At 36.4% G+C, this 25,831-nt stretch overlaps 1 protein-coding gene across 1 annotated transcript; it reads left to right on the plus strand.

Annotated features, from left to right (window-relative positions):
• Positions 1-974: 974 nt before the first annotated feature.
• RHAG (Rh associated glycoprotein) lies at positions 975-25,831 on the plus strand. Its single transcript, XM_090282568.1, has 10 exons — positions 975-1,231; positions 13,356-13,539; positions 14,117-14,267; positions 15,814-15,961; positions 17,504-17,670; positions 19,626-19,763; positions 20,324-20,445; positions 24,355-24,428; positions 24,685-24,758; positions 25,455-25,831. The coding sequence occupies exons 1-10, from the start codon at positions 1,075-1,077 to the stop codon at positions 25,527-25,529; spliced, it is 1,290 nt and encodes a 429-aa protein (XP_090138694.1). The 5' UTR covers positions 975-1,074; the 3' UTR covers positions 25,530-25,831.

The raw sequence follows: 25,831 nt of genomic DNA on the forward strand, positions 1-25,831 counted from the left end.
GAAAGGGGACCCTTGTGCACTGTTGGTGAGAATGTAGACTGGTACAACCACTATGGAAAACAGTATGGAAGCTCTTCAAAAAATTAAATGGAACTGCCTTATGACCCAGTAAATCCATTTCTGGAAATATATCTGAAGAAATCCAGAACACTAATTTGAAAGAATGTATGCACTCCTATGTTCGTTGCAATGTTATTTACAATAGCCTAGCTACAGAAGCAATCTAAGTGTCAACAATAGATGAGTGGATAAAGAAAGTAGGGATACATATATACAATGGAATATTCTTGGCCATATAAAAGAATAAAATCTTACCATTTGTGGTGCATATATGGACTTAGAGGGCATTATACTCAGTGAAATAAGACAGTCAGAGAAAGACAAATACCATTTGATTTCACTGATAAGTTGAATCTAAAGAACAGAATAAATGAACAAAATTTAAACACACTCATAGGTACAGAGAGTGGACTGGTGGTTGCCAGAGGAGAGGGAAGTTGGGGGACTGTATGAAAGAAGTGACAGGACTAAGAAGTACAAATTGGTAATTGCAAAATAGTCTTGGGGATGTAAAGTATAGCTTAGGAAATATACTGAATAATATTGTGATAACTATGTTCTGTGCTGAGTGGGTACTGAAAATATTGAGAGGAACACTTTATAAAGTATATGATTGCCTAACTTCTATGCTATAAAACTGAAACCAATACAAAATAATATTGAAAGTGAACTATAACTGAAAATTAAAAATTAAAATTAAAAAAGAAGTGTCTCTTAAATTAAGTTTAATAAGATTCAAGACACTTTTGTGCAATCGATTATTTCCATCCCCTGGCTTCTTCGCATTTAACCTGAAAACACTTCAAACCAGCATTTAGAGCAATTTGATTACAGAGTGTAATTCTCCCCAATGGGTTGGACATTTTAACCAGTCTCGCCCACTTTTTTTCTTGCAGTATCATTGGAGTGTCTGTAACATGCAGCCTAACTCCACACGCAGAGCAGTCCCTCCATTTTTATCAACCTTCCACAGCCTGTGAAGTCCTCAGTGTGCCTCCGGCCTTTGCCACAAACATGAAGTTCAGATTCCCTCTCATAGCCATTGGCCTGGAGATTGCCATGATTGTTTTATTTGGACTATTTGTTGATTATGAAATGGATCCGAAGGTTCACCAGCAGACCAACAGCACCAAGTCACCAGATATGAACAGATTCCTTGAGTTATACCCTCGTGAGTAGGCAATCTATTTTTTATATATTTTAGGTTTTTCAGGTTCTCAGAATGTGAAATCTTCAAATACTATAACTACTGGAGCTCCACATTGGAGCTTCTTTTAGAATTATGTGATAGTTATGAGTACTAAGGGTATTATAAGTTTATGCTGTGGCGTCTGGTGTCTATAATTAATGTGTTTGGATAGAATATGCATTTATTAAAATATCAGAAGAAGCCAAAAACTAAAATAATTGATCTTTTCTTTTTATGTTGCCTACCTACTGTTAAATGACCTTATTTTTACCTTGAATTATTCATTAGTTCTCCAATATGTAAAAATATCACTTCCTATACACACATTAAAAAAAGCCAAACATACAACTGTAACTTTGGGGGAGAGAGAGAGTAGAAACAAAATGTAATATTTAGAAGAGGAGCCAAGACTTCATGTGAGAGTCCTAAAATTTAATAAGGAATATTGAGGGTGATATAGAATATAAATAGAGTTTTAATCAAAAACAATGTGTTCATGGTTTTGTAATATTCTGAAAGAAAGGTAGTTTGTTCCTTTGAGATGAGAACTATGAGCACCTAACACTTTATTTTATTTTATTTTGAATCTTTATTCAGAAGGCCAGCGATCTGAGAAGATGGAGAGAGAGATGTACCCTAACAGACCTCTTAAATTCCATTTCAAACCAACCCTTTTTATAAGGAGAGAAGTGTAGCTAAGGGATCTGGAATTCAGGGGAAAGTTTAATCAGATAAAAAGCTGCAGCATTCTTTCATCTGTTGATCAGTGATTCTTTATGTGTGTCTTGAGTGGTGGGTGTCTCACCTTGGAGTACAATGGCTCAGATACCATCTTGATTGATTGCAGGTCTTTGGCATTAGGAAATGAAGGCAGCTGCAGCACTATCATCCAGGAATCCTTGGGGAAGAGCCCAAAACTAGAGAGAGCCAACCTGGGAGCCAGAAAGCCCCGCACCTAACATTTTAAAAGTAAAATTCTTCCCTGAGAATTGTGACAGAGGAAAGAAGAAATTTAGTTTTAAGCTTAGAAGAGCGAGCTATGCAATAGTTAATATAACAATAATTACTACCATACACGCTCAATTGCCAATGAAGAAGCAGGCATGTTTCTAACCTCATTAACCATGAAGGAAGGTGGTAGTATATTTCTTTCTTTTTTAAAAAAAATTTGTGTGTTTATTTATTTATTTATTTTTAGAGAGAGGGAAAAGGAGAAAGAGAGGGAGAGAAACATCACTGTGTGGTTGCCTCTCACTCGCGCCTCCAACTGGGGACCTGATGTGCAACCTAATCGTGTGCCCTGGCTGGGAATCTAACCAGCGACACTTGGTTCGCAGGCCTACACTATATTTCTATTATATAGATTTTTTTATTTTTAAATGAGGCTTACATAGTTTTAAATGGTTAAAATTATTTAAAATGATAACAATATCTATTATAGTTTTATAACAAATGTGTAAGCTGTTAAAAACCATTTGACAGTCATTCCTCATTCCTATACATTTTGAGGGAGTTTATAAAGTGGAGAGTATTCACTTGTAGATATGATCTAGAGCTAAATGACTCAGCTGAAATGCACGATTACAAGTTAAGAGTTAGAAATGTAAGTCAGAGAGTCAGAATCCAAGTCTAGTTCTCTTTACACTACTTAGGTGTCCAAGAAGGTTCTTGATTAAATAATTTTATAATTTTCAAGCTAGAAAAAAACAAAACAGAACAGGATGCTTCAGTACATTTTATTTATCCATATAATAAATATTTTCATTCTGTACAAAGGATGTGCTGCAACAAACTTTTTCAAAGATAAGAGAAATATGACCTTTTTATTCTAAGACTCTAGAGTCTGGTCCACATGTAAACAAAGAGCTACAACACAACATAAGAAACAAAATGCTAAAATATTGTCTAATGTAAATGTTATTAAAATAAAGTTATCTTAAGAGCTTCAAAATTTGCATAATTCAAGCTGAATTCTCAAAGTTCCAGCTTCAAATTTTCTAGCTAAAGCTTTGATTCAGAACTAGAGAGGGGGGAAAAAGCTGGAGAGAAGAATTACTATACATGGTCATTTTTTTCAATTGCCAAGCAATCATATTACCTTTACACTCTTCTTGCAAAAAAAAACATGAAAGTTCATTCATTTCATGATTCATTAAGAGAATATTTACTAAGCTTCCAATTCTTATTACGTGATCTTCAAGGCCCTAGGCTCTTGGCAGTGAAGAAAACAAAACAGAAAAAAAGCAGGCAAAATCCATACCCTTATGAAGTTTACATTCCAGTGAGGAAGATAGACTATAAACATACAGACATATATGTATATATATTTTAACATTTTTATTTATAAAAATAATTATATTTAATTTATATATGTACACACATACAATAGATGGCAATAAAATGCTACAGCAATAAATGAAATGATATTAAGGAAATAGATACATCTGGACAAGAGAGGCTGTCTTTTCAGTCTTTTGCAACCAGGGTAGTGTGAAAGAAGTAAGTCTTAATAGCTCAAGATATTCACTGCATGAAATTAATTAATTTCTATTGTATGCTAGAATACAACCAATGCTGTATTGTCTTTGAGAGAGTTATAAAATAGTCACTTAAATTGTTTTATTGCTGTGTGGTTTAAATGAGAGATCTGGTTGAGATAGGCAGTTAATGTATAGTCTAGATCAGTGTTTTTCAACCAGCGCGCCACAAGGATTTTTAAAACATGCAATGCCTATTTAGTCAGGGGCACTGACCTCTTTTCCCTTAGATTGTAAAAAAAAAAAAAAAAAAAGACAACAGACAACATAACAATAACTGTCTAGTGTGAATGCCCTGACTTGAACCATAAATATATAGGTCATATAATAGAGTTGCATTTTATTGTTTATGTTGCATAATAAAGTTGCATCTGATTGGGTAATTCTTGGTACGAGAAATCCTTATTGTATTATACAAGTATAGACACCTGTTTTTTTAAAAAGTTACTTTGGAACAAAAAGAGTATGTAATTATTATTATTTTTGTAACTTAATCAAAATTATACCTATTTTTTGTCAGACTGGCAAAAAATATGTTTTTGGTGTGCCACAGAATTTTAGTAATTAGTTTATGTGTGCCATGAGATGAGTAAGGTTGAAAATCATTGGTCTAGATAATTCTTTCTGGCATAAAATTATGACAGTAAGTGAAACTAAAAGAAGCAAGATATCATATAGATAATGGGACAAGAACATTTTATGTGGAAGGAATAACAAGTGCAAATATATGTAGCACACAGAGGAGAGAATCAAGTCAGAGAGGTGAGAGCCGGCATGCTACAGGACTTGCAGACCACTCTGAGCACCTTGTTTTTGTTCTGAGTGAGTTGGGAAGCCACTAGAGGACTTTGAGAGGAGGAATGGATGTGACTTAGGTTTTAAAAGCACTCTTCTGGTTGTTAAGTAGAGAACATGTTGTAGAGGATGAAGGGGATGAGTAGAAAGACATACCAGGAAGATAATGCATTCATCCAGCAGAGAAATGATAGCAGGATGCACGAAGGTAGTAGCGGAGGAAGTACTGAGAAGTGAGTGGTCAAATGCTGGCTGTAACTGAAAGTGTAACTAACAGGATTTTCTGATATATCGGCTGTGTCAAACATGAAAAAGATGAAAACGAAGAAGAGAGAGGAATCAAACAGGATATCAAAGGCAAGATTCTTTTCTACTTTGTAAAGAAAACATCAAATTACAGTTGCTAATAACCATGATGATTATCAATGTGTACTGTACATGAAACCAAAAAGAGTTTTTTATAGACAGCCAACCCCCCCCCCCACACACACACACCACCTATGAGGACAGTCAGGCCAGGACATAGGCAAGGGGGTAGGGGAAGGGAAGGAGACTTCAATCAATAGGGGCCCCCGGGGACCCTGAAAGGGATTAAGCAGAACACAGAGTGAAATTTCACATTCAAAGCGGTCTTCATTCATTCAAAATACTGCCCATAACCCAGTCCATACACAATTAAAAATTCTCCATTCCGGGAGATAACCTAAAATTATGGATAATATTGATCTCTGGTTAAAACATTTTGTGGAATAGCCCTAGAAACTACATGATTATGGTTATACATGTACATTTTTTCCTACATTTCAAACAGTTGGTCTGCATAAAACTTATAAAACAGCATATTAATTGGAGGGAATATTATGAAATATTAATTTATTAAAAAGCAATGTTCAAGTCTACAGACATTTTTGGGGTGCCTTCCTAGTGCCATAAACTGTGCCATGTGCAGGGATTCAAGCTTAGAGAAGGCTCAGCCCTGCCTAAGAAGCTCACAGTGTGTTATAAGAGTTCTCAATTGTAGTGTAGTGGAAGTTAAGAGTTTTTCACAAATAACTAGTGTATTAATTTGTATTTCAAACAAATTCAATCAGATATAAATTAATTAATCCCTCTCATTTTCTTGAATATTGCTTTTTTTTTTTTTTTTGAATAAAAAATGCTATTACTTACACAGCCCTGGGATTAGCGCCCATGTACCCATCCCAGGGCACAACTGTGGAAGTGTGAGGCACACCTAAATGTCATAGCTGCCGTGGCACCTAGCAAAGTGTTGGTCACTCTGCTGAGGCAAATAACTGGACAAGGAATAAAGCCTCACCATGACTGTCAGCTAATCCTTGCTAACATGTAGACAGACCAGAGAAAAGTAAAGTTTAAAAAGAAAGCCCTATTAGAACCATTAACATTTTATTAGAGATTCTACAAACACAAGGTCTTTAATATCTGTGAGACCTTAAAACTACATTAATGATCTTTTTGTACTCCATTACATTAAAATCCACTAGTCTATCTTGCACTTGGAGTAGCTCTTTTGACCATGCATAATCTTCTGATATTGTATGTTGTTCATATGCAAAATATTAATTCACAGCTATGTAGGTATCCCAAACATTAACATATTTCATCATATAATATTTTTAAAAAGATACATGATAATATTTCCAACAATATCACCAAGAAACCCTTGAGAAGTTTTAGCAAGTTGATAAGCTTCTAGTGGCAGACACAAACTTTCCAAAGTATATCTGGCAACAAATACCATCAGTTTTCTAAATTGAAACAATAGCATTAATTCATTCATTTTTTTTTCAGGAAATGTCAATACCTATCTGAAAAATCATAGTTTATGTCAATCTTTGTTCCAAGTAAAAGAGGAGTCCATGAAAAAATGTTCATTCAGTTTGCAACTACAACAATAACAAAAACATCTTTTTTTTTCCAAGAAAACCATCGTGTTTCAGTAGTGCTTTGTGTGTAACTACACCTCAGCATACTGATTCATATATAATATTTAAAAGACATGCATGAGAGAGTCAATAATTAAAACTAACAATTTATTGCTTTATTAAGAAATTTTTAAGAATAACTGAGTTCTTTTTTAAGAGGGTGTGCTGGTGTAAAATACCATGACTAGTTGTACAATTTGTTGTCAATTCTTTCACTCATGCTAAAATGTTAGTAGCTTTACATACCATTATTTTTCACCATCTGTGGAAATATCAACATACTAAAAAAGGCAAATAACATCTCAGAGAATTACCGTGAAATAATTTTAACCTCTCAGACTCCATAAAAGTGTTTCCAAGACCCCCAGATATCTGCAAGTTACATTTTGGGAACCATTTTAATTATAGTTAAACTGGTGAAGGATGTAGATAACAATAGAAATTATTTTGTGAATTTTAATATTAGCAATGGATTAAGTACAATGATTTATTTTTTTAAATCTATAGTTAAGAATTTGTTCCTATATTTTTTCAGATATCATTCAATTCGTTTATTATTAAACTATTTAGCTAGTCTAGATATATGTTACAGGCAAAGAGCAACTCATTTGTGCAGTGCAAATAATTCCTAGGAAATTGCTTGCTGCTATTCTGTTACCTAGAATTGTTATAATGCCTGAATTAACATGCTGTCTGTAGTTTACGACCTCACAATAAGATACCAGCCTCCAGTAGAACCCTGTGTATTGCCTTTGAATTGAATAGTTTTGTCTATTAAAAAAAATTGGAAGTGATAGGCACAAAAAGAACCCAAATCTTGGTGTCTAAAGACCATTCCCCGACTCAGGGGCTCATTGGAGAAATTGCAGTTTCCAGATCAGGGCAAAGAAAGCACAAAGTAAACCAAGTGCATAAAAGCTAATGGGATGGGGAGATGTCAAAAGAAAACAAGACCCTGCCTGAAGGACCACCAAATAAACTAATTCAGAAAAAACAGAGCATTAAAAATAACAATGACATGAAGGTAATAGAATATGACACAATGAAATAAACAAAAAAGGAATCAATGCACTGATAGACGTATTCCTTAAAGGGAAGCAAGGGGAGTAGGAGGAAGCTTTCCTTTAGAAAAGAATGCCAACTAATTAGCATAAAATAAATAATAGATATAGAAAATTATAATTTGATATAAAAATGTAATAATTGATTCCAACAAAGTTTATTAATGTATGCTCAAACCATTAATTGAAAAGTTATTGGAGAACACATGATCTGAAAAAATTGTAATAGGGTACAGAGCATGGGTCTCTTGAAAGTAGGGAAACCACCTCCACGATCCTGCCTTCAGGTAGGATTGGGAACAAGAGGGCTTTCCACAGAGTGGAAAGTATAGCATTTAAGACACATGGGATAACAAAAGCAAGTTATCAGCCATGCCTTCCTCAAGGGAAGAAGGCAGGTGCCCAGGACAAATTGTATATGTGACTCTTGAGAATGTGCAGTGACTTGTGACATAGCCAGGGGGCATGTTCCAAAAAGAATAGAGATCTGTTTGTGTGTCTGGCCAATGGACAGATAAGGATATGGGGAACTTTTGGAGGGTTTTGGCTTATAGCCTTTTGGGGAGCAAGGGAAGTTCTGTGTCTTGCAGGAGAGGAGGGTTCTGAGCAGGACTGCTCTCAGCCCCCAAGGTTGGAACCCTATTAGTAAAAGCTTTCCTTCCACACTGATTGTTGGGTCATATGTGAAGGTTCCAAGCAGCGAAGCCCCATTTTGCATGGTAAGAAAATCACCCCAGAAATTACTTATAGATTATAGGGCAAAAGTACACTTATAAAGAAAACATATAGCAGAACAATCTTAACCAAGTGATCAAACGTACTATTACCAATAACAAGACAAAAGAATTATGTGTCACCTGGTATGATGAAGTGGGAAGTACACAACACCACTTGTATAACATTCTTATAAAACAATTAAACAAATGAAAGTTGTGGGGCATTCTACATAAAAGACAAAACACCATGACCAATAAAAATTATGTGGGAGAACTTGCTCTAAATTAAGAGTCTAAAGATACTTCACAAAGGAAATGTATGAAATTTGGATAGATAATAGGTCAAAAAATTCTATAAAAGGAAATTTTGGGAACAGCTGAAGAAATTTAAATAAAGATCCTCTACTGGGTAATATAGTGTATCAATATTGTATTTCTTGGATAAAAGGATGACATTGTGATTTGGGAGAATGTCCTTTTGCTTAAGAGATTTACTCTAGTTGTTTGGGGCAAAATGTTATCTCCTTTCAAATGACTTAGAAGAATACACACATATATAGTTGAAGAGAGAGTAAATGTCAAAAATATTTACAACTGATAAATCTAGGTGAATATTATACTGTTCATTGTATTATTTTTCTAAACAATTTAAATGTGAAATTAAAATATTTGGAAAGCCCTGGCTGCTAGCTCAGTGGATTGAGCATCGGCCTGTGAGCCAAGTGTCGCTGGTTCGATTCTCAGTCAGGGTACATTACTAGGTTGCACGTCAGGTCCCCAGTTGGGGGCACGAGTGAGAGGCAACCACACAGTAAAAAAAAAAAAAAAAAAATTTGGAAGATGGAGAAGAAAAGATTCCACCTTCAGGATACTATTCTTCAAGAAAAGAGTTCAGAATACAATCCCAATTGCTCAGAAGACTGGAACCCACTCAGAGCAGAATGCTATATTCATGACAAATACCTTGCTGACTCTCAACCATTAAAAAATAAATAAAACAATAAAGCCAACAAATCTCTAGAGAATGAATGAGCTAGACAATTTTAAACATGATCCAGAAAAACAATACTTCTCAATAAAAGCGCTATAGTCCCAATTAGATGAATTCTCAGTGACCCTCACCAGTGATCCATTTATTCATGCATAACTGAGGTATTTTTTGAAAAGCTACAAGTGCCAGACTTCCTCCTAGGGTCTATGATGGACAAGCCACCATATGATTTTGACCCTCAGATGTGTATTGACCTTATTCTAAAAGAGTTTCTAACTGGAGTGTTCACTTAGTGGCCTATTTACATAAATGATGAGTGAGCATAAACACAGAAACAAATGACATAAAACAAGAGGGACATGCACAATGTTACAGCTGTGTCTGATAACACCATGTAGAGAATCTACGGTAAAAGGTTGGGTGAGGGATGGAGAAGAAGCAGGCATGCATAGAAAATAGAGGAAAAGAAGGGTTCTGTTTCATTTTGCTTGTCTCTCAATGATGGTAGAAGTGAGCTGGAATAATCAGTTGGTTTTAAACATGTCAAGGAATCTAGGCTTGCAAGATATCCTATTGCAAAATAAATGTGGAAGTAAAATAGAACAGAAATGCCAGACATTGCCAAATATATTCTGGAGGCTAAAATCACCCCATATTAAGAATATCTGATGTCGACAAGTCTTGGCAGTCCTTAAAACCTGTCAGACGGCTTCACAAAAATTCAAACCAATAAGGAAATCACTTTTCCTCTAATGGAAGTCTTGCACCACAAATCTAAACTTGTGGCCCTATCCCTAGTCCCCACCCACAAATTCTTAGAACAGATTTAAAGATAATACATAATCCTAACTGTTTATAAACCTTTAGTCCCTATATTGTATACAGAATCATTACCTGTTAAGAGCTTTCACAACTTAGTAAACAATCTTTAACAAATTTTAATAGAGCAGATTCTTAAGCACCCCCATAGCGGAAAACAGTAACAAGAATTAGATCAGAGGGGGAAAAATCATTAGAGCACAGTTAATACAGAAAACTCCTCCCTCCATAGAAAAGGTCTCATTTTCTGTCAAAGGGGGATGGAGACAGAATATGAAGAATTATTACTACCAATGTGAGCCATTACAAAATTATATATATATATATATATATATATATATATATATAATTACTTAGTTACTGATTGCTTTAAAATTAGTAGATTACAGGAGGAACAAAAGTACTCTAAAAAATAAAAGAGGGTTCAGGAAAATAACTTGGTATAATGAAAAAAACACTGAAGTCAGTAGAACTGGGTCCTTTATTTTTATTCTACTTCCGTAGCTGCAAATTATGGAGCTGAAACAGACTTTGGACTTCATGGAATCCAAACTTTCCTTTAAGAAGGAAAAATTGTCCAAGAAATGTTTAGAGATTTAGTAAAACCACTGCCAGATAGTAAACTATACATATTCTCTAAATTCTACTCCACTTAGTTTATGATTTATCTTATATTAAATGTTCACATATACAAATTAAATGGCAGAAAAACAACTTGTAAATAAAGGTGAGTATATATGGTCACGTCTATTTCAAAAATCAAACAGGTTGGTGTTAGTACAGCATTCTGCTCTGAGACTTCCCTCAAAGCTGATGACCAGAAACAATTTCCAGAGATCTATCATGTCCTTACTCTCCTCATACTGTCTGTCTAGAAAGGAGGCTCCAAGGAACAATGAAATAGCCCAAAGGCTTACTGTATGGATAGGGTGGAAAGAGTGAATGACACTAATGTGTGCCTGAGTCATGAAAGATGGGCCTGGTTTTCTCATTCGCTTTATGTTTATTTTTGCTGCACTCACACAGAAGTTAAACTGGCTGCTAGACCACCAAAGGACCTGGTGACTTAATCCATGATGTCTATTTTGTTATTTGTCATAGAGCAATACTTAACATTAAGTGTCTAGGCCTCCAAGAGGCCATTTTCAAATACTGGGAGCCTTTGGAAAGCCAGGCTCTTCATCCATATCTTGGTGTGATCAATGCTACATATTTGTTAATCAGCTTTAATTTGCAAAGTTTCAAATAAATGTGTTATGTAAGCTGTGTCAGAGAAAGTTCTGCAGGGGGTGGGGTGAAACCCGTCGGGAAAATGTTGTAGGTTGGGTTTCTCAATAAACAAACTCTCAGACAGACATGAGCTTGAAAAAGTTTTATCAGGGTGTACCTCAAGGATCCACACCTGTAGCAGAAGGGTTTGGGCAGAGAGAGGTGACTTCCGCTGAGCACAAAAGAAACTCTGATATTAGAATTATCTAATAGCAGGTGGTCCTTTCCTGAGATGAGGGAATGCTCATGTGAATTAGTCATTGAGCAGAGGTTAACCTAGGGAAGGGCTATGACATTGACAAGACAAGAGCATTTCCCAAGAGAATTGAGAGCTTATGGCTGTCATCTAGTAGCACTCTCTACAGCCAGGGAAAATAATGAAATAAATCCTTCAGTTCTGAAAGCGAGGGTGGGGAAGGGGAAGGGGAGGTTGGGGCAGTGCATTAGAGCCTCCCCTGTGGGAGACAAACCAAATCACATCATCTTCCACCCTATACCCACTGTCAGCTGAACCTGATGGTAGAAGAGAGGTAGAGAGAGCCAAGGGGTAGTAGCGTGCTTCTGAGCTCCTGGAGGACAACTCTGCCTTGGTTATTTTTATATACCTACAGTGCTCCATGCAGGGAGGAATTGGTGCCATCAGGCCTGATTTCAAATCCTGACTCCATCCTTTGGATAAATTAGTTAGATTCTAACATCAGTTTCCTCTGAGATATATCTTCTAGGGATATCCTCCCTCATGCCTATTTCCACTTAAATATCTTGCCACAGTGGTTAATATTAATACAACATTTACATTTTATATATTTTATCAATATATTTGTTCCCAATTTGGTCTTAATTTGTTTTGTGTATTAGGTTGAACTATAAGAAATTGCCAACTGTTGAACCATTTCCATTGGCAATTACAATGCAAAAATATCAGTTTCATATGGTTCTATCAGATATCTGTCTCACCAACTAAGCTGTAAATTTCTTGATGGAAAGGCCTGTGCTTTCAAAATCTCCCACTTGGTAATGTGTTTTATTTATACAGTGCATTACTGATACTCCCTCCCACAGAAAGTTATCCCATTCAGAGTCACTCTGTGAAATAAGGTCTTTTCAGTATTGCAGACGAGAACACTAAAGCACACAGAAAATAAGTGGCTTGCCCAAGCTCACACAGTCACATGATACAACAGGGAGACCTGAGCCTATACCTCCAAATGCCAAGTCAAGTATTTGCTCCCCGAAAAAATACAGCCTTCCTTATGTTGGTTTAGAAACTGCTAGTAAAGACATTGTCCCATTGGACTTGAATAATAATTTGGGGAAATTTCCAGGACTCGTACTATTATTTATATACCTTTGATAAATGGAGACTGCAGCTCATTCATTTAGTCATTCTTGCCTCTTTTATTATATGCAGGCTTTTATGCCTAATTCTGCTGAACAATGGATACATATGTCCAAATCTCTCCAATAAGGAAACTCATTGCCTAGTGTAGAAGAAGAACACCTCATAAACTAACTGTTACAATGTGATGCACGCTAAACAAATGCCAATACAATGTGATAGATGCTAAAGTTGAGATACAGAAAGCTGTATGAAAGGCAAGAGAAAACATTACTTTCCCCTGAAATGTTGGGAAAGTCCACAAGAGGGCGTGAAGCCTGCACTGTGCTTTGTAAAGACTTCCTCAAAGTGGAAAATAAAGGACAATTCTTCAGGAAGAGGATGAAAGACACACTGGTATGAGAGTACGCAGTGTTCCAAGAAAAGGTCCAAATATTGGATAACTTGCCCACCAACTCATGGCTGGTCAGTAGCCAAGCTGACATTGGAACTCAGCCTTTGGGTGCCCAGTTAATGCTGTCCCTTTGCAGTGTCCTATGCAAAGGCTTTAGGACTTAACAAAAGGGATACACTATGATATATCTCTCTTAGTGTTCCCTAAATGCAGATATTTTCCCCTTTGTTCTTTTGCAGTGTTCCAAGATGTGCATGTTATGATATTTGTTGGGTTTGGTTTCCTCATGACCTTCCTGAAGAAATATGGCTTCAGTAGTGTGGGTTTCAACCTACTAATTGCTGCTCTGGGCCTGCAATGGGGCACCCTTGTACAGGGGATCCTGCACAGCCATGGAAAGAAAATTCCCATTGGAATCAAAAAGTGAGCATCTCTTACGTTCAACCATTGTGTTTTCAGAGCAATTGTTTCTCTGCTTAGTCTCTTGTCAGTCTCTGAATTAGCTGGCAAATATCCCCCCTTAAGCAATAGAAGATTGCTGGGATACCTGGATGCTGAGCTGGATCATACCTGAATGTCTGTGTCCTCTCTGATTTGACTTTAAGGTTGTAAGAAATCTCGCTGCATAAAATTATTATCTTTTCTATCTCAGCTACAAATATATCATTAGTCATTTTTCTAAGATTATTTTTGAAATGTGAACAGTCAAGAAAATGTCATTTATCAGATCCACAAAAAAAAAAATAAATTAAAACCCTAAAAGATATAAGAGACAGCTAAGTTAAAATAAAGAAAATGTTAGGGCAACTAAAAGGTGTATAATGAATGGAGGGGGAAAGAAGTGGGAAAGGACAAAAGCAGGCCTGGGACAAGCCACTGATGGGGACTGGCAGGGGTAAGGGCCTTACACTCTGGGTAAGGTGATGCTATGGTTTATTACAAGTCACAGTTCTTTTTGGGGTTTGCATTTTCTTTAATGCATTCTTTCTTTTACTCTCAGCATGATAAATGCAGACTTCAGTACAGCCACAGTTTTGATTTCTTTTGGAGCTGTCCTGGGAAAAACAAGCCCAATCCAAATGCTGATCATGACAATCATAGAAATTGCTGTCTTTGCTGTCAATGAACATATGGTTGCTGAAGTGTTTATGGTAAGTGTTAGAGGATTTGTACTTACCTAACTATGGATATCAGTTGTGGTCACAACATGTAATGGAAGTCCTCTGTACAGGCAAGAGTGATACCACAGCAAATAATATTAATAGTCCTCATTTATTTGAGTGCCTACTGTCAACCAGGAGGTTTATAAACACTGCCTCATTTCATCATCACAATGTTGTAAGGTAGATGTTATTGTTGTTGCTATTTATACGAAAAAACAAACAAAAAACCCTGATGACCAGAGTTGCTAAATGATTACCTGGAATCTGGATTCAACCTCAAATTTTTCTAGCTCCAAATCTCTTATTATTATATTTCCTATTGATGATCAATTCCTATTTCTATTTCAACTACTAGGTGAACAACCTTTTCTAAGGCTTTTGTTAAAGCCTAGGTCAAATTTCTTCTCCTTCATGAAAATCTCATTGAGTACCCCAAGAATTATAAAGCAAATATTTTTAGGCACGCTCCAATATGTTGCGTGTGCTTCTATTAAACATTTAATCCAATAGCAATTACTTTGATAACTTTCTAGATGTCACGTGTTGGTGATTCAGTGACAAACAACGTAGTTAAGGTCCTTACCATTATGAAATTTATAATCTAGTGGGGGAGACAGGCATCAAACAAATAGTCATACATTCTCCTACCCACCCATAGGCATATGCACATATGTTTGTGAGCACACACATACACAAATATTACTATAAATTATAATACATACTATGAAAAATAAGTAGAGGGAGTTATGAGAGAATATAATTGAAAGATATAATTTAGATTGTGAAAACAAGGAAGGTCTTTCTGAGGAAATGACTGTTAAGCTGGACCTAAAAGGTACATAGGAGTTTATTGAGTATGAAAACCTTAAATAAATTAATGAAGTTGTATAAGTCTGGTTTGGCACTCTGAACTTTCCCTCTAGAGGCAGGAAATGTAGAAAATTGATCAAATCCATAAAATATCCTAAAGAGGGACTTAACATATATCTCTTCAAATCAATCTTGGGCCTTGGGCTGGTTTTCCTGTCATCACACAGCAGAGTGAATAAATATGGGAAAGACCAAGGCTTTTTGAAGCTTCACATCTTTGAGTTGCAATTAAGTGAGCTTTTACTGCAATGTCAGGTAAATGCAAAAATTATCTTTGTTTTATACCAAGTACAAGAACAGTATTTCACAGAGACCGTCCCTAAGCTGGAGATGTAACCTAAAATATATGGAGTGCCCAATAAGGCCATAGCACTTTACAAACATGGTTTCATTTATGCTAGCTGGATAATATTTTCCCATTTTACAGAATTTGAGATTCAGAGAAGTATCCTAATTTGTCTAAACTTACATCAGAAAGAAGTACCTAAGATTGAAAGTCAGTTCTGCGTGGCTATCTTGTTTTATCCCCCTTTGTCTGACACATCCTTTCTCTCTCAATCTACTTTCTTGAAGTGCTAAATCAATAAAACAGCCCTTTTGTAGACTTTTCTCCTGTAGTGAGATTCAGTTTCACCTCTTATACATGAACGTTTTGCCCTGTCAGGCTTCCGACATTGGAGCATCAATGACGATTCATGCCTTTGGGGCCTACTTTGGCCTGGCTGTAGCAGGGGTCCTGTATCGACGAGGCCTGAGAAAGGGGCATGAGAACGAGGAGTCTGTGTACCACTCGGACTTGTTTGCAATGATTGGTGAGTAGGGATGAAACTCATCCAATCCTTGTCTGTTTGGTCAGGCACGAGGGAAGGTTATCTCCAGCATAACAGTCAAGATCTTCAAGGAACAACCTGGGAATACTATTGGGTTGGCTAATAAGTTTGTTCGGCTTTAAAATGACAATAAAAGACATGTTTTTCATTTTCACCAATAACTTTATTAAACAACATATTCACCATTTTGTTCCACTACCTCCTGACATCTTTCAGGCAACTTAATAATTCCATCTTCCCAAAACTGTTCACTTTTTGGAGCAAAGACCTGTTCCTGGTGCCTTTTGCTGTCTTCCAGGGAATTTAAATTTTTTCCATTAAGAGAATTTGGAATTTTTCTTAATGGAATTTGGAACTAAAGAAATCCAAAGGTGCAGCATCTGATGAATACGGTGGAAGAATTAGAACTTCCCAGCCAAGCTGTAACAGTTTTTGCCTGATCATCAAAGAAACATGTGGTCTTGCATTATCCTAATGGAAGATTATGCGTTTTCTGTTGTCTAATTTTGGGCACTTTTCATTGAGTGCTGCTTTCAGTTGGTCTATTTGGGAACAGTAGTTGTTGGAATGAATCGTTTGCTTTTCCAGAAGGATCTCATAATAGAGGATTCCCTTCCCATCCCACCACATACACAACATCACCTTCTTTGGATAAAGACTAACATTTGGTATGGTTGGTGGTGGTTCATTTTGCTTGCCCCAGGATCTTCCTTCCACATTAATGTAAAGTATCCACTTTTCATTGCCTGTTACACTTTGTCTTTAAAACAGAACATTTTTGTTACTTACCTTAAGTAGAGAATTGCATGTGGGAATAGGTCAAGAAAGTTTTTTTTCCCGCTTAGCTTATGTGGAACCCAAACATCAAAGTGATTAACATAACTAAGCTGCGGAAGATAATTTTCAATGATTTATTTAGCTATTTTGAGTATGTCAGCTATCTCCCACATGGTATAATGTTGATTGTTCTCAAGTAATGTCTCTATTTGATTGCTATCAATTTATACTGGTCTATCTGACTGTGGAGCATTGTCCAGTGAGAAATCTCAACACAAATTTTCACAAACGCTTTTAACATGTTTGATCAGTTACAGCACCTTCTCCATACACTGCACAGATTCTTTTTTTGCATTTCAGTTGCATTTTTACCTTCTTGAAATAATAAAGCATAATATGCCAAAAATGTTGCTTATTTTCTTCCATCTTCAATATTACAATGTCTACACAAAATTTCACTAATTTTGATAAGTTTATTTTAAGTGCACACTGATATGATAGCTGTCACAATACAATCCAACAAAATTGCTTTGAGTGAAGTTAAAGACAACTAAGTGCTCCTAGAGCCATCTTATGGGGGAAAAAAAATGAAATTTTTGGCCACCAAATACTTCTGTTTATGCTGGTTTCTCCCTCTCAGATAACTAAGCCTAAAAGTAGATACATTGTCAGTGCCCAAGGCAAGCAGCCTGTCCTGGACTGTCTTTCATATTAAGAACTAACATCTGTTTTTGTGGTTTATTGTAGGGACTCTTTTCCTATGGATATTTTGGCCCAGCTTTAATTCAGCCATTGCTGATGCTGGAGAAAAGCAGTACAAGGCCATTGTCAACACATACTTCTCCCTTGCTGCCTGCGTGCTCACAGCCTATGCCTTCTCCAGCCTCGTGGAGCATCGAGGCAAACTGGACATGGTAAGTGCCAAAGTGACCCCTGTGGGGGAAGGGAAACTTTTTCTTCCGCCCCCTCTTAGTTCTTCTGGCTGACCTACAAATTCAGTTGACATGAAAAAGGATAACAGGGGAAAATAACTAAAGTTTATTATGTATATATATACAGGGATCCATAAAAATACGGGACCTGAGGATGAATGGGACAGTTGAAGCTTATACATAGTCATCCTGAACTAAGAGGAAAAGGGTGGGGGGTCTTCAAAAGGGAAGAACACAATTCACATGGAGATAGAGAAGCAATGCTTGGTAAACAAATGTCTGTTGGGTTATCTTTAACAAGAGGACACAGAAAGGACTTTGATCAAAAGAGCCTTGATAGGTTTCTCCATGTCTATAACAATTCACTCATATTAAAATGTAGTTATCTATGATCATAGTTTTCTTCCTGGAGCAGAATCTCTATCTAAATTCTTTAGGTAGTTGGAGGGAAGAATAAAGGTTCTTTCAGAGCCTTTTGTTTCTTAAAATAAGCCAACTTAAAATAATAAATATTCCAAAATAAAGTATATTTTGGGATGGCAATCTGCTCTCCGTTACCCCCATGGAAGCTTCACTGAGTAACACCAATGGTTGCTCAGATAAGTAGATCATTTTGGCATCTTTGCTGAGGTGCCAGAACAAATCACAACACTGCAGACCTTGAAGAATATTTTGAAGAGAACATTATCAATTCCTTTCTTCATCAAATGTGTACCCTAGAAAATTAAACAGTATAATCAAGAAACAGTCTATTAAAAAATATAATCATGCAAAAATCAAAGATATGAGAAATGTTTCTTTAATAATAAAGTTGTCTCCAAGTTCTTAGAAAATCTGAAACAGGACATGTCAAGAGTAGAAAAAGAGAGTGTAGAATAATAGTTGATCCTATTTTCTAACCATAAATACTCCTTTCAAAGAAATAATGATTAAATGCAATGTGAGATCCTGAATAAAATTCCAGAAAAGAAAAAGAGCTTTAGTGGGAAAACTAGTGAAATTCAAATAAAACCTTTAAGAGTATTATATCAATGCTAATTTTCTAGTGCTATGATTATGTAAGATATTAACATTGGGGAAACTGGGTGAGGGATATATGGAAACTCTCTGAAGTACTTTCACAGTTTTACATAGTCTAAAATTATTCCAAAAGGAAACAATTTTTAAATCCCCCAAGTTGGTCCTTTGCGTGTCTTGCCTCTGAACTAGAGAAATGGCAGTGAAGGCAACATCCTCAGAGCAGACACTCTTCTTCTAATCTGAGGAAGGAAAAGAATGTTGTCATTTTATCAAGCATAGCTAGGGACACGCATTTCAATTCTCAGCAACTTGATTCATTAAAAAAAATTGAAAAAAAATGAGAAGGAAAAACACATGCGTACAACTCAGTGGTTCTCTTTTAAACGTATCGATGACCTTTCCTCCTCAGCCAGAGCAGCCAGAATATGATTTTTCTGAGGAATTCTGGTAAAGGCAAATGGGTGACCCTCTTCCGACCTCAAATGTTCTCAGTATAGTGACAGTGGTGAAAGCTGTCCTCTTTCATGTGTAATGTATGCTTTTCAATGTCTCTCCATTCCCACAAATGTGTTCCCAGACAACATCAACAGGAAAAATGCTGCCAGAAAGATTGATCTACATTCTCCAATCCTTCCACTACAGCTGCTTTTACTTCCTCACATTCCTCTCCACCCCTGGTCTCACAGCCTGATCACTCACACACTAGCAAGAAACTCATAGACTGGCAAGAAAGACAGTATAACTCAACTGCTGGGAATAAAGGCTTTCTGTAATAACATAGAACACCCTTTCTAAAAATAATTAGTAGGTTTTTCAAATGAAGAATGCTCCATGGGGTCCATGAATCCTGGATTCCTTCAGTCCTTCTGAACTTGGCCTGTTCAGGGCACTTCACTCTGTTTCTGTGCTCCACACAGGTGCACATTCAAAACGCAACCCTCGCGGGTGGAGTCGCCGTGGGCACCTGTGCAGACATGATGATCCAACCGTACATTTCTATGATCATTGGGGGCGTTGCAGGAATGGTCTCCGTGCTTGGATTTAAGTTTCTGACTGTAAGTATGACAGATGCTGAGTCAGTCTTAGAAGTGCACTGTCATCTTCTCACATCCCACCAGAAGAGAAAAGCTATGAAAATTTCTTTCATAAAAACCTCTCTTTGTTTGGAGGTCTTTTGCCTTCACAGGTACAATCACATTTCAATGTGCAATGTTTCTGCTCTTTTCTGACTTCTTTTCTGTAGCACGAAAGTATCCAATATCGGTTGTTTATAACCTACTACGATTCCTCGAGGCAGTTTCATTAAAGTTTTTGTTGATGTTTGTTTGTTTTGTATCATTAAAAACTCTGTGCCCTTTTAAGGGGACTTTAGGATATCATCAGCAGGTAAGAAGGAGTAGGAGTTGGAATCACTTGCTTTCAAAACCATCTATTAAAGACTAAAAAGAACAGTTTCGCCACCAATGGATTCAGGTTCTTTGACTTTAAGTGGGTTTTAGCTGTGGATGGAAAAGTGGACTATAGATAAAATGTTTCCTGCATGATCTTTTACTTCAGTTATTGATTCCTATACAACTAACAAAACAACAAACCTTCCTCTTTTTTACAATTTTAGCCACTTTTTGCTACTAAACTGAGGATCCAAGACACATGTGGAGTACATAACCTGCATGGCTTACCTGGTGTGATAGGAGGCCTTGCAGGCATTGCGGCAGCGGCCTTGGGAGCATCTAATGGGTGAGTGAAAGAATGGGTCCTCCTGCTTCCCCTTACCTCTGTCCAATAACGTTTTCTCTCACTCCATGAATCCAGAGATGAGAGATCTTTTCCTTTAGCAGTCCAGGCCAAAGTTTGTAAGTATTGTCCTTAATGAAGAGAATAGAATTGATTGGAAGATGTGTCTTAACTAATATTATTAATTTTTTGTGTAAATTAACAGCGTTAAATTTCTCTACCATAGGCACCTGTCTCCTAACAAATAGGACAATTTGATCATCATAATCAGATTATAGTAGGCTTTCTCTTTTACTTGATCCCCACAGAATGGGGCATACAGGGCATATGTGGTGAGCTGAGTGGTCATTTTCATCCAATCCACACAAAGAAGAATGAGAACATAACATGGAAAGCAGCTGAATCTGGAGAATCAGAAAGACTGGCTTATGGCTCCAACTTTACTACTAACTAGTTATGTGGCTCCTGACAAGTCACTCAACATCTCTGGTTCTATGTCCTCTTCTGTAAAATGAGAGAATTGTACTATTTATTCTTTAAAACCCCTAGCAGACTTAGATCCTTTCCAAAGGGGTGTAAGAGTTATTTAAATGGCCAGAGGAAAAATGGCTATCAATCAAATCCTGGAGAATGGAAGTGATGTCATAAACCACCAGTTGTCACTTCTAGGCAACATGATTGAAGCAATTTGATATGAGAGTCATCCATGAAAAACAGCTTGAAAGATCATAGTAAGTAAGGAGGAAGCAAAACGCTCAATTTCTAAAGTCAATTGAAAGCATGAAGATGAATGTGTGTTTGAAAATGCCTCAAGATGACCAGTAGCTAGAGTTGCATAATTTGAAGAGAAAAATCTTTTCAATTTTAGCCAATTAAAATTTAACCCTATTGAGACAGGTAATGATAAATATTTGAAAAACTTGCTTAATCACATTTTTTACTGAATAGGAATTTTGCTTCTTTCATATATATAGTTGACCAATTTTTCTGCGTGTTTTATTTTTTTACTCCTTATGCAAGTTTGGATGACAACTCCAAAAATAGTCACATTTTCTTTCAGTTATCTCTACACCTAACAGAATGTTGAAACCAAACACTAAAGTGTTTTAATGCAAATCAAATGTGATAAAAGCATGTGTCAATGACATCAACTCTTAAGTATTATAGTGTATAAAGACTGCAAACACTCTAAAGAGGTACTTCATGATTAGGAATAGAGGAACTCTTGAGAATCATTCCTAGACTAGTTTCACAGATGCAATAAAACAAGTTTATCTGGCTTGCAGGCTGGGTCTGACTGGGCAACCAGATTTGGGGTAGGTTTCATGGTTGAGAGTCCAGTCCTTGGGTCTGGGTTTAGAAAAATCATCTCAATTTACTCAGGGGGAGTTGGAGTTGGGGGAAAGTCTTGGAAGGCCCATCCAAGTGTGTAAAATTCACACATTCCATGCACCAGACAATATACCTAATCCAAGAGCCAAGACTATTAACTCACATGTGTCTATTCAGAATACTAAATGTAAATCAGGTTTCTTGGTAAGCATAAAACAATGAGAAGTTAGTATTCTTTTTTTAAAAATAATTTACTTATTTGCTTGTTTGTTTTTAGAGGGAGGGGAAAGGAGAAAGAGAGGGAGAGAAACATCATTGTGTAGTTGACTCTCACTCACGCCCCCAACTGGGGACCTGATGTGCAACCAAGTCATGTGTCCTGACTTGGAATCAAACCAGCGACACTTGGTTCACAGGCCAACGCTTAATCCACTGAGCCACAGCAGCCAGGGCTTGAGAAGTTAGTGTTCTTAAGGAATATATATACATATATATATATTTTTGCATATAATGCAGCCTGACTTTAATAATGTTAATTTTGTTTAAACAAGTGTTTTTCAAGTCTATTTCATCATGAAACACTTTTCATCAAAAATATGTTTTAATGCCTTATAAAACATCTTCGTAAATTCTGGTAAAATTAACAGTAAGTTTACGATAGAAGAAAATCAAACAAATATGTGTACATTAAATATTAAACCTCACTAGTAATTAAAGAAATGCAAATGAAAACAAGTTACCAGTTCTTCAGTTATTAAATTGATAAAGATTAAATGAATGATAATACCGAATGGTAGCTAAAGTAGGGAAATGGACATATAAGTTTTACATTTTCAGTTTGGAACATCCCTTAGTGGTTTATTACCTTTAACCAATAGTCTCATTTCTAGATAGGTTTCACTTTAGAGAAAATATCGGGTAAGTTCACAATGTTCATATGAGGATGTATTCTCACATCATTTTTAAAAATATAAAACATTGGAAACAACCTAAATATCCAACCTGTAGTTGGATAATTAGAGAAGGAAAACTCTGATTCCAAAAAACCTCCGCTGCCTTGCGGCATACCTCTTCAGGGGAAAGGCTAAGGGAGTAAACCCCGACAGAAAATACGGAGCCGGAGTCCCTAAGGCGGTTTGACGTTGTAGTCAACACCGGCAACTCCTGCGGCGCACCTGAAGCCAAGCTGTATTGACTCCGTCTTTCCCTTGGACCCTTCAGCTGCGAAGAGAGGGGGGGTCTGCTGCATGGGCAACAGCAGACCCTCCATATCACCCTGCCCAGGCTCTGTAGCTTCAGCTTCACTGGAGAGGACACTCCAGCGTCATCGCAAGATGTCGATTCAACACGGGAGGAGACAGATACCGTGTCACTCCCGAGTCGGACTGCACAACCATTCTCGGCGGTGCAGATAGACTCTTAAGAAGCTACACCATTGTCTTTCGAGACGGACGGCTGCCGACGAGTTGGATGATTAATTACAGTACATTTGTATAGTGTAATACTCTGTAGCAACTAAAATTATGATCCAGACCTACATTTATTGACATAAAAAAACATTAAAAATTAATGGGAACATTAGTATCATAATACAATTTCATTGTTATAAAAGTACTTGTTTTATATTTTACATTTTTTACTGATAGGATTTGAGGAAAATTAAATATCTTCCTTTCTTTAAATTAGTGGTCTTTACAATAATCATGTGTTACTTCTATAATTTTTTATATAGTAGAAAAAAATTAAGTTTTTTTAAGTAAAGAGAAAAAAAGAAATCTGAATTTAATGCATTCTTTCCCTTGAATGATGAGGATGAAACACCCACACACTCATTTGTCCAGTTGTTTTCTATTCTGTAATCAGTCCTTCAGTCTTTCTGTAGCTGTTTATTAATTGTCTGCTAAGGGGGAGGCATGCTAAGGAGTCTCATACATTCCTAGTGCATCTGTCACTCATGCAACATCCTCATGCATTTCAATAACTTATTATTACATTCTTCCATTTGGAAAATTGAGGCATGTTTTACTCATTTCATTTTAAGATAACTACTTCTAAGATGACACATAGTGGTATATTTCAGTATCTTCAATGAGTTGTCTCTACAATATATGCTAAAATGAGCTTTTCTGACCTTACTGATTTTTGAATTTCATTACAATTGCTCCTTTTGGGATTGGGTAAGGAGAGACAGACAGAAACTCATGTTTGTTTTGTACGTTACTCTATCCTCGGTGCCTAGAAAAGAAGCTGGCCCAGGTGCTCAGTAAATATTTGTCTAATGAATCAGACCACGGATCAAACCTGCCATCACATTTTCAGGAAATACCAAACCTTTTCTAAAGAAGATCTTTTAATCATTCTGAAGAAAAGAGTAGTTCTATTTTAAGTGCTTATAATATTTTTTTTACGTTAAGAGTTTCAAAGAAACTAAATATGTGATACAAAAGAAACACCAAGTTTCCTAATGTGTAATGCCGCGCTGTGACCTGAAGATGGCAGGCATGCACGCCCTCAAGAAATGAGATTTGTTTGCTGATGTTTTTGAAACAAAAACAAGATTATTTCATTTTTGCTTACTAGGTCTACCCCGGCCATGCAAGCAGCCGCTCTAGGTTCTTCCATCGGAATGGCAGTTGTTGGAGGGCTGATCACAGGTCAGAATACAAGTAAATACTTCTTTGTACTACATGCTCTCAGCATAATAATTATCCATAAACATTGATTGTTAAATTTGAAAATGTGCTAATCTTCTTACGATAATCATGTAAGCTCAAGGGGATGGTTTTTTAACAGCAAGTACTTTAATTGAAAGTTTGTTTTTTTTTAAGAAAGACATTATTTAATTATTTATGCAAGAAAGTTTTCTTCTTCAGCATCATAACCTGACTTATCATCTCCCCACCTTTACAGGTTTAATTCTAAAGTTACCTATCTTGGGACAGCCACCTGACCAGAACTGCTATGATGATTCCGTTTTTTGGGAGGTACTGTGCACTGTTCTAAATAAGGATGTAATGATGACTCCACTAGTGAAGGTTTTGCTCACCTCAAGCCTAGATATGTGTGATGAAATTGGATGAAATCCCTATTTACAGAGAGAAATTAAGACAATGTGTCCACACAGATAAAATCAGAAGGTATGGTATTTTTCAAAGTAGGTTTTAGATGAAGAAAAGACTGAAGCAAGTGCCCTTTCACTCCTCTGAGTGTTAATTAAAAATCTATTCATAAAAAATAAAGGGATCCTGAGCATGAAATTTAATACCATATAGAAAAGTAGGCGAACACTGGTGAAACATGGCAGGTGGATGAATCTCAGTGAGTACACAGCAAGAGGTTCTGTGAATAACAAAACATGAACCTCTTTTTATACTCCAGTTTCTACCTCTTTAGTCCATTGCTGTTTTCTCCCAAATTATTTCCTGCAGAGCTGAAGAGAGATGCTTGGGTGTGTTCGATGAGTTTTTCAGGGATAATAGGTTTGGGGAAAAGAACTGTAGTCATATTGAGTGCGGTAAATATTTTTGCTCCTTTCTTTTTTCACCAACTCAAACAATTTTTATTCCTTGTTCTTTCTAAGCATGGATAATAATTACAGAAAATGCCTTTGTTTCAGTACTTATCTCTGACCAGCCCCGTAAAAGAAATTACAAAGTGCCCTAATCTTGTTTTCTTTCAAGGTCCCTAGGTGGAGAGAACATGACAATTATTTATATGAACATGGCAACTACAACCAGTTGAAACCTGAACTCTAACCATTCTTCTGCCTCAGCTTCCTCGCCCTTTATCTACAAGAGAATCAAGTTTAAATAAATAAAATCATCCAATGAGAATATGGATCAGAATGGAAGAGACTGAGCTCCAAATTCAGTGTAAAAATGTTTTTACATAATCTGGTATTGTCTCTTGATAGTCACTGATTGTTTAGTTGAGGGGATATGACTCGTAAAACAGTTGGTCAAGACTAATCTTGACCAGTGAGTAGGTACAGGGTGAACATTTGATGTATAATCATAAAATTTTTCCCCATGGAGGTAAATTTACATAGAATCTACAC

Source organism: Furipterus horrens, unplaced genomic scaffold, assembly GCF_987537825.1.
Source record: "Furipterus horrens unplaced genomic scaffold, mFurHor1.1.pri manual_scaffold_6, whole genome shotgun sequence".
In the NCBI taxonomy this organism is placed as follows: domain Eukaryota; kingdom Metazoa; phylum Chordata; class Mammalia; order Chiroptera; family Furipteridae; genus Furipterus; species Furipterus horrens.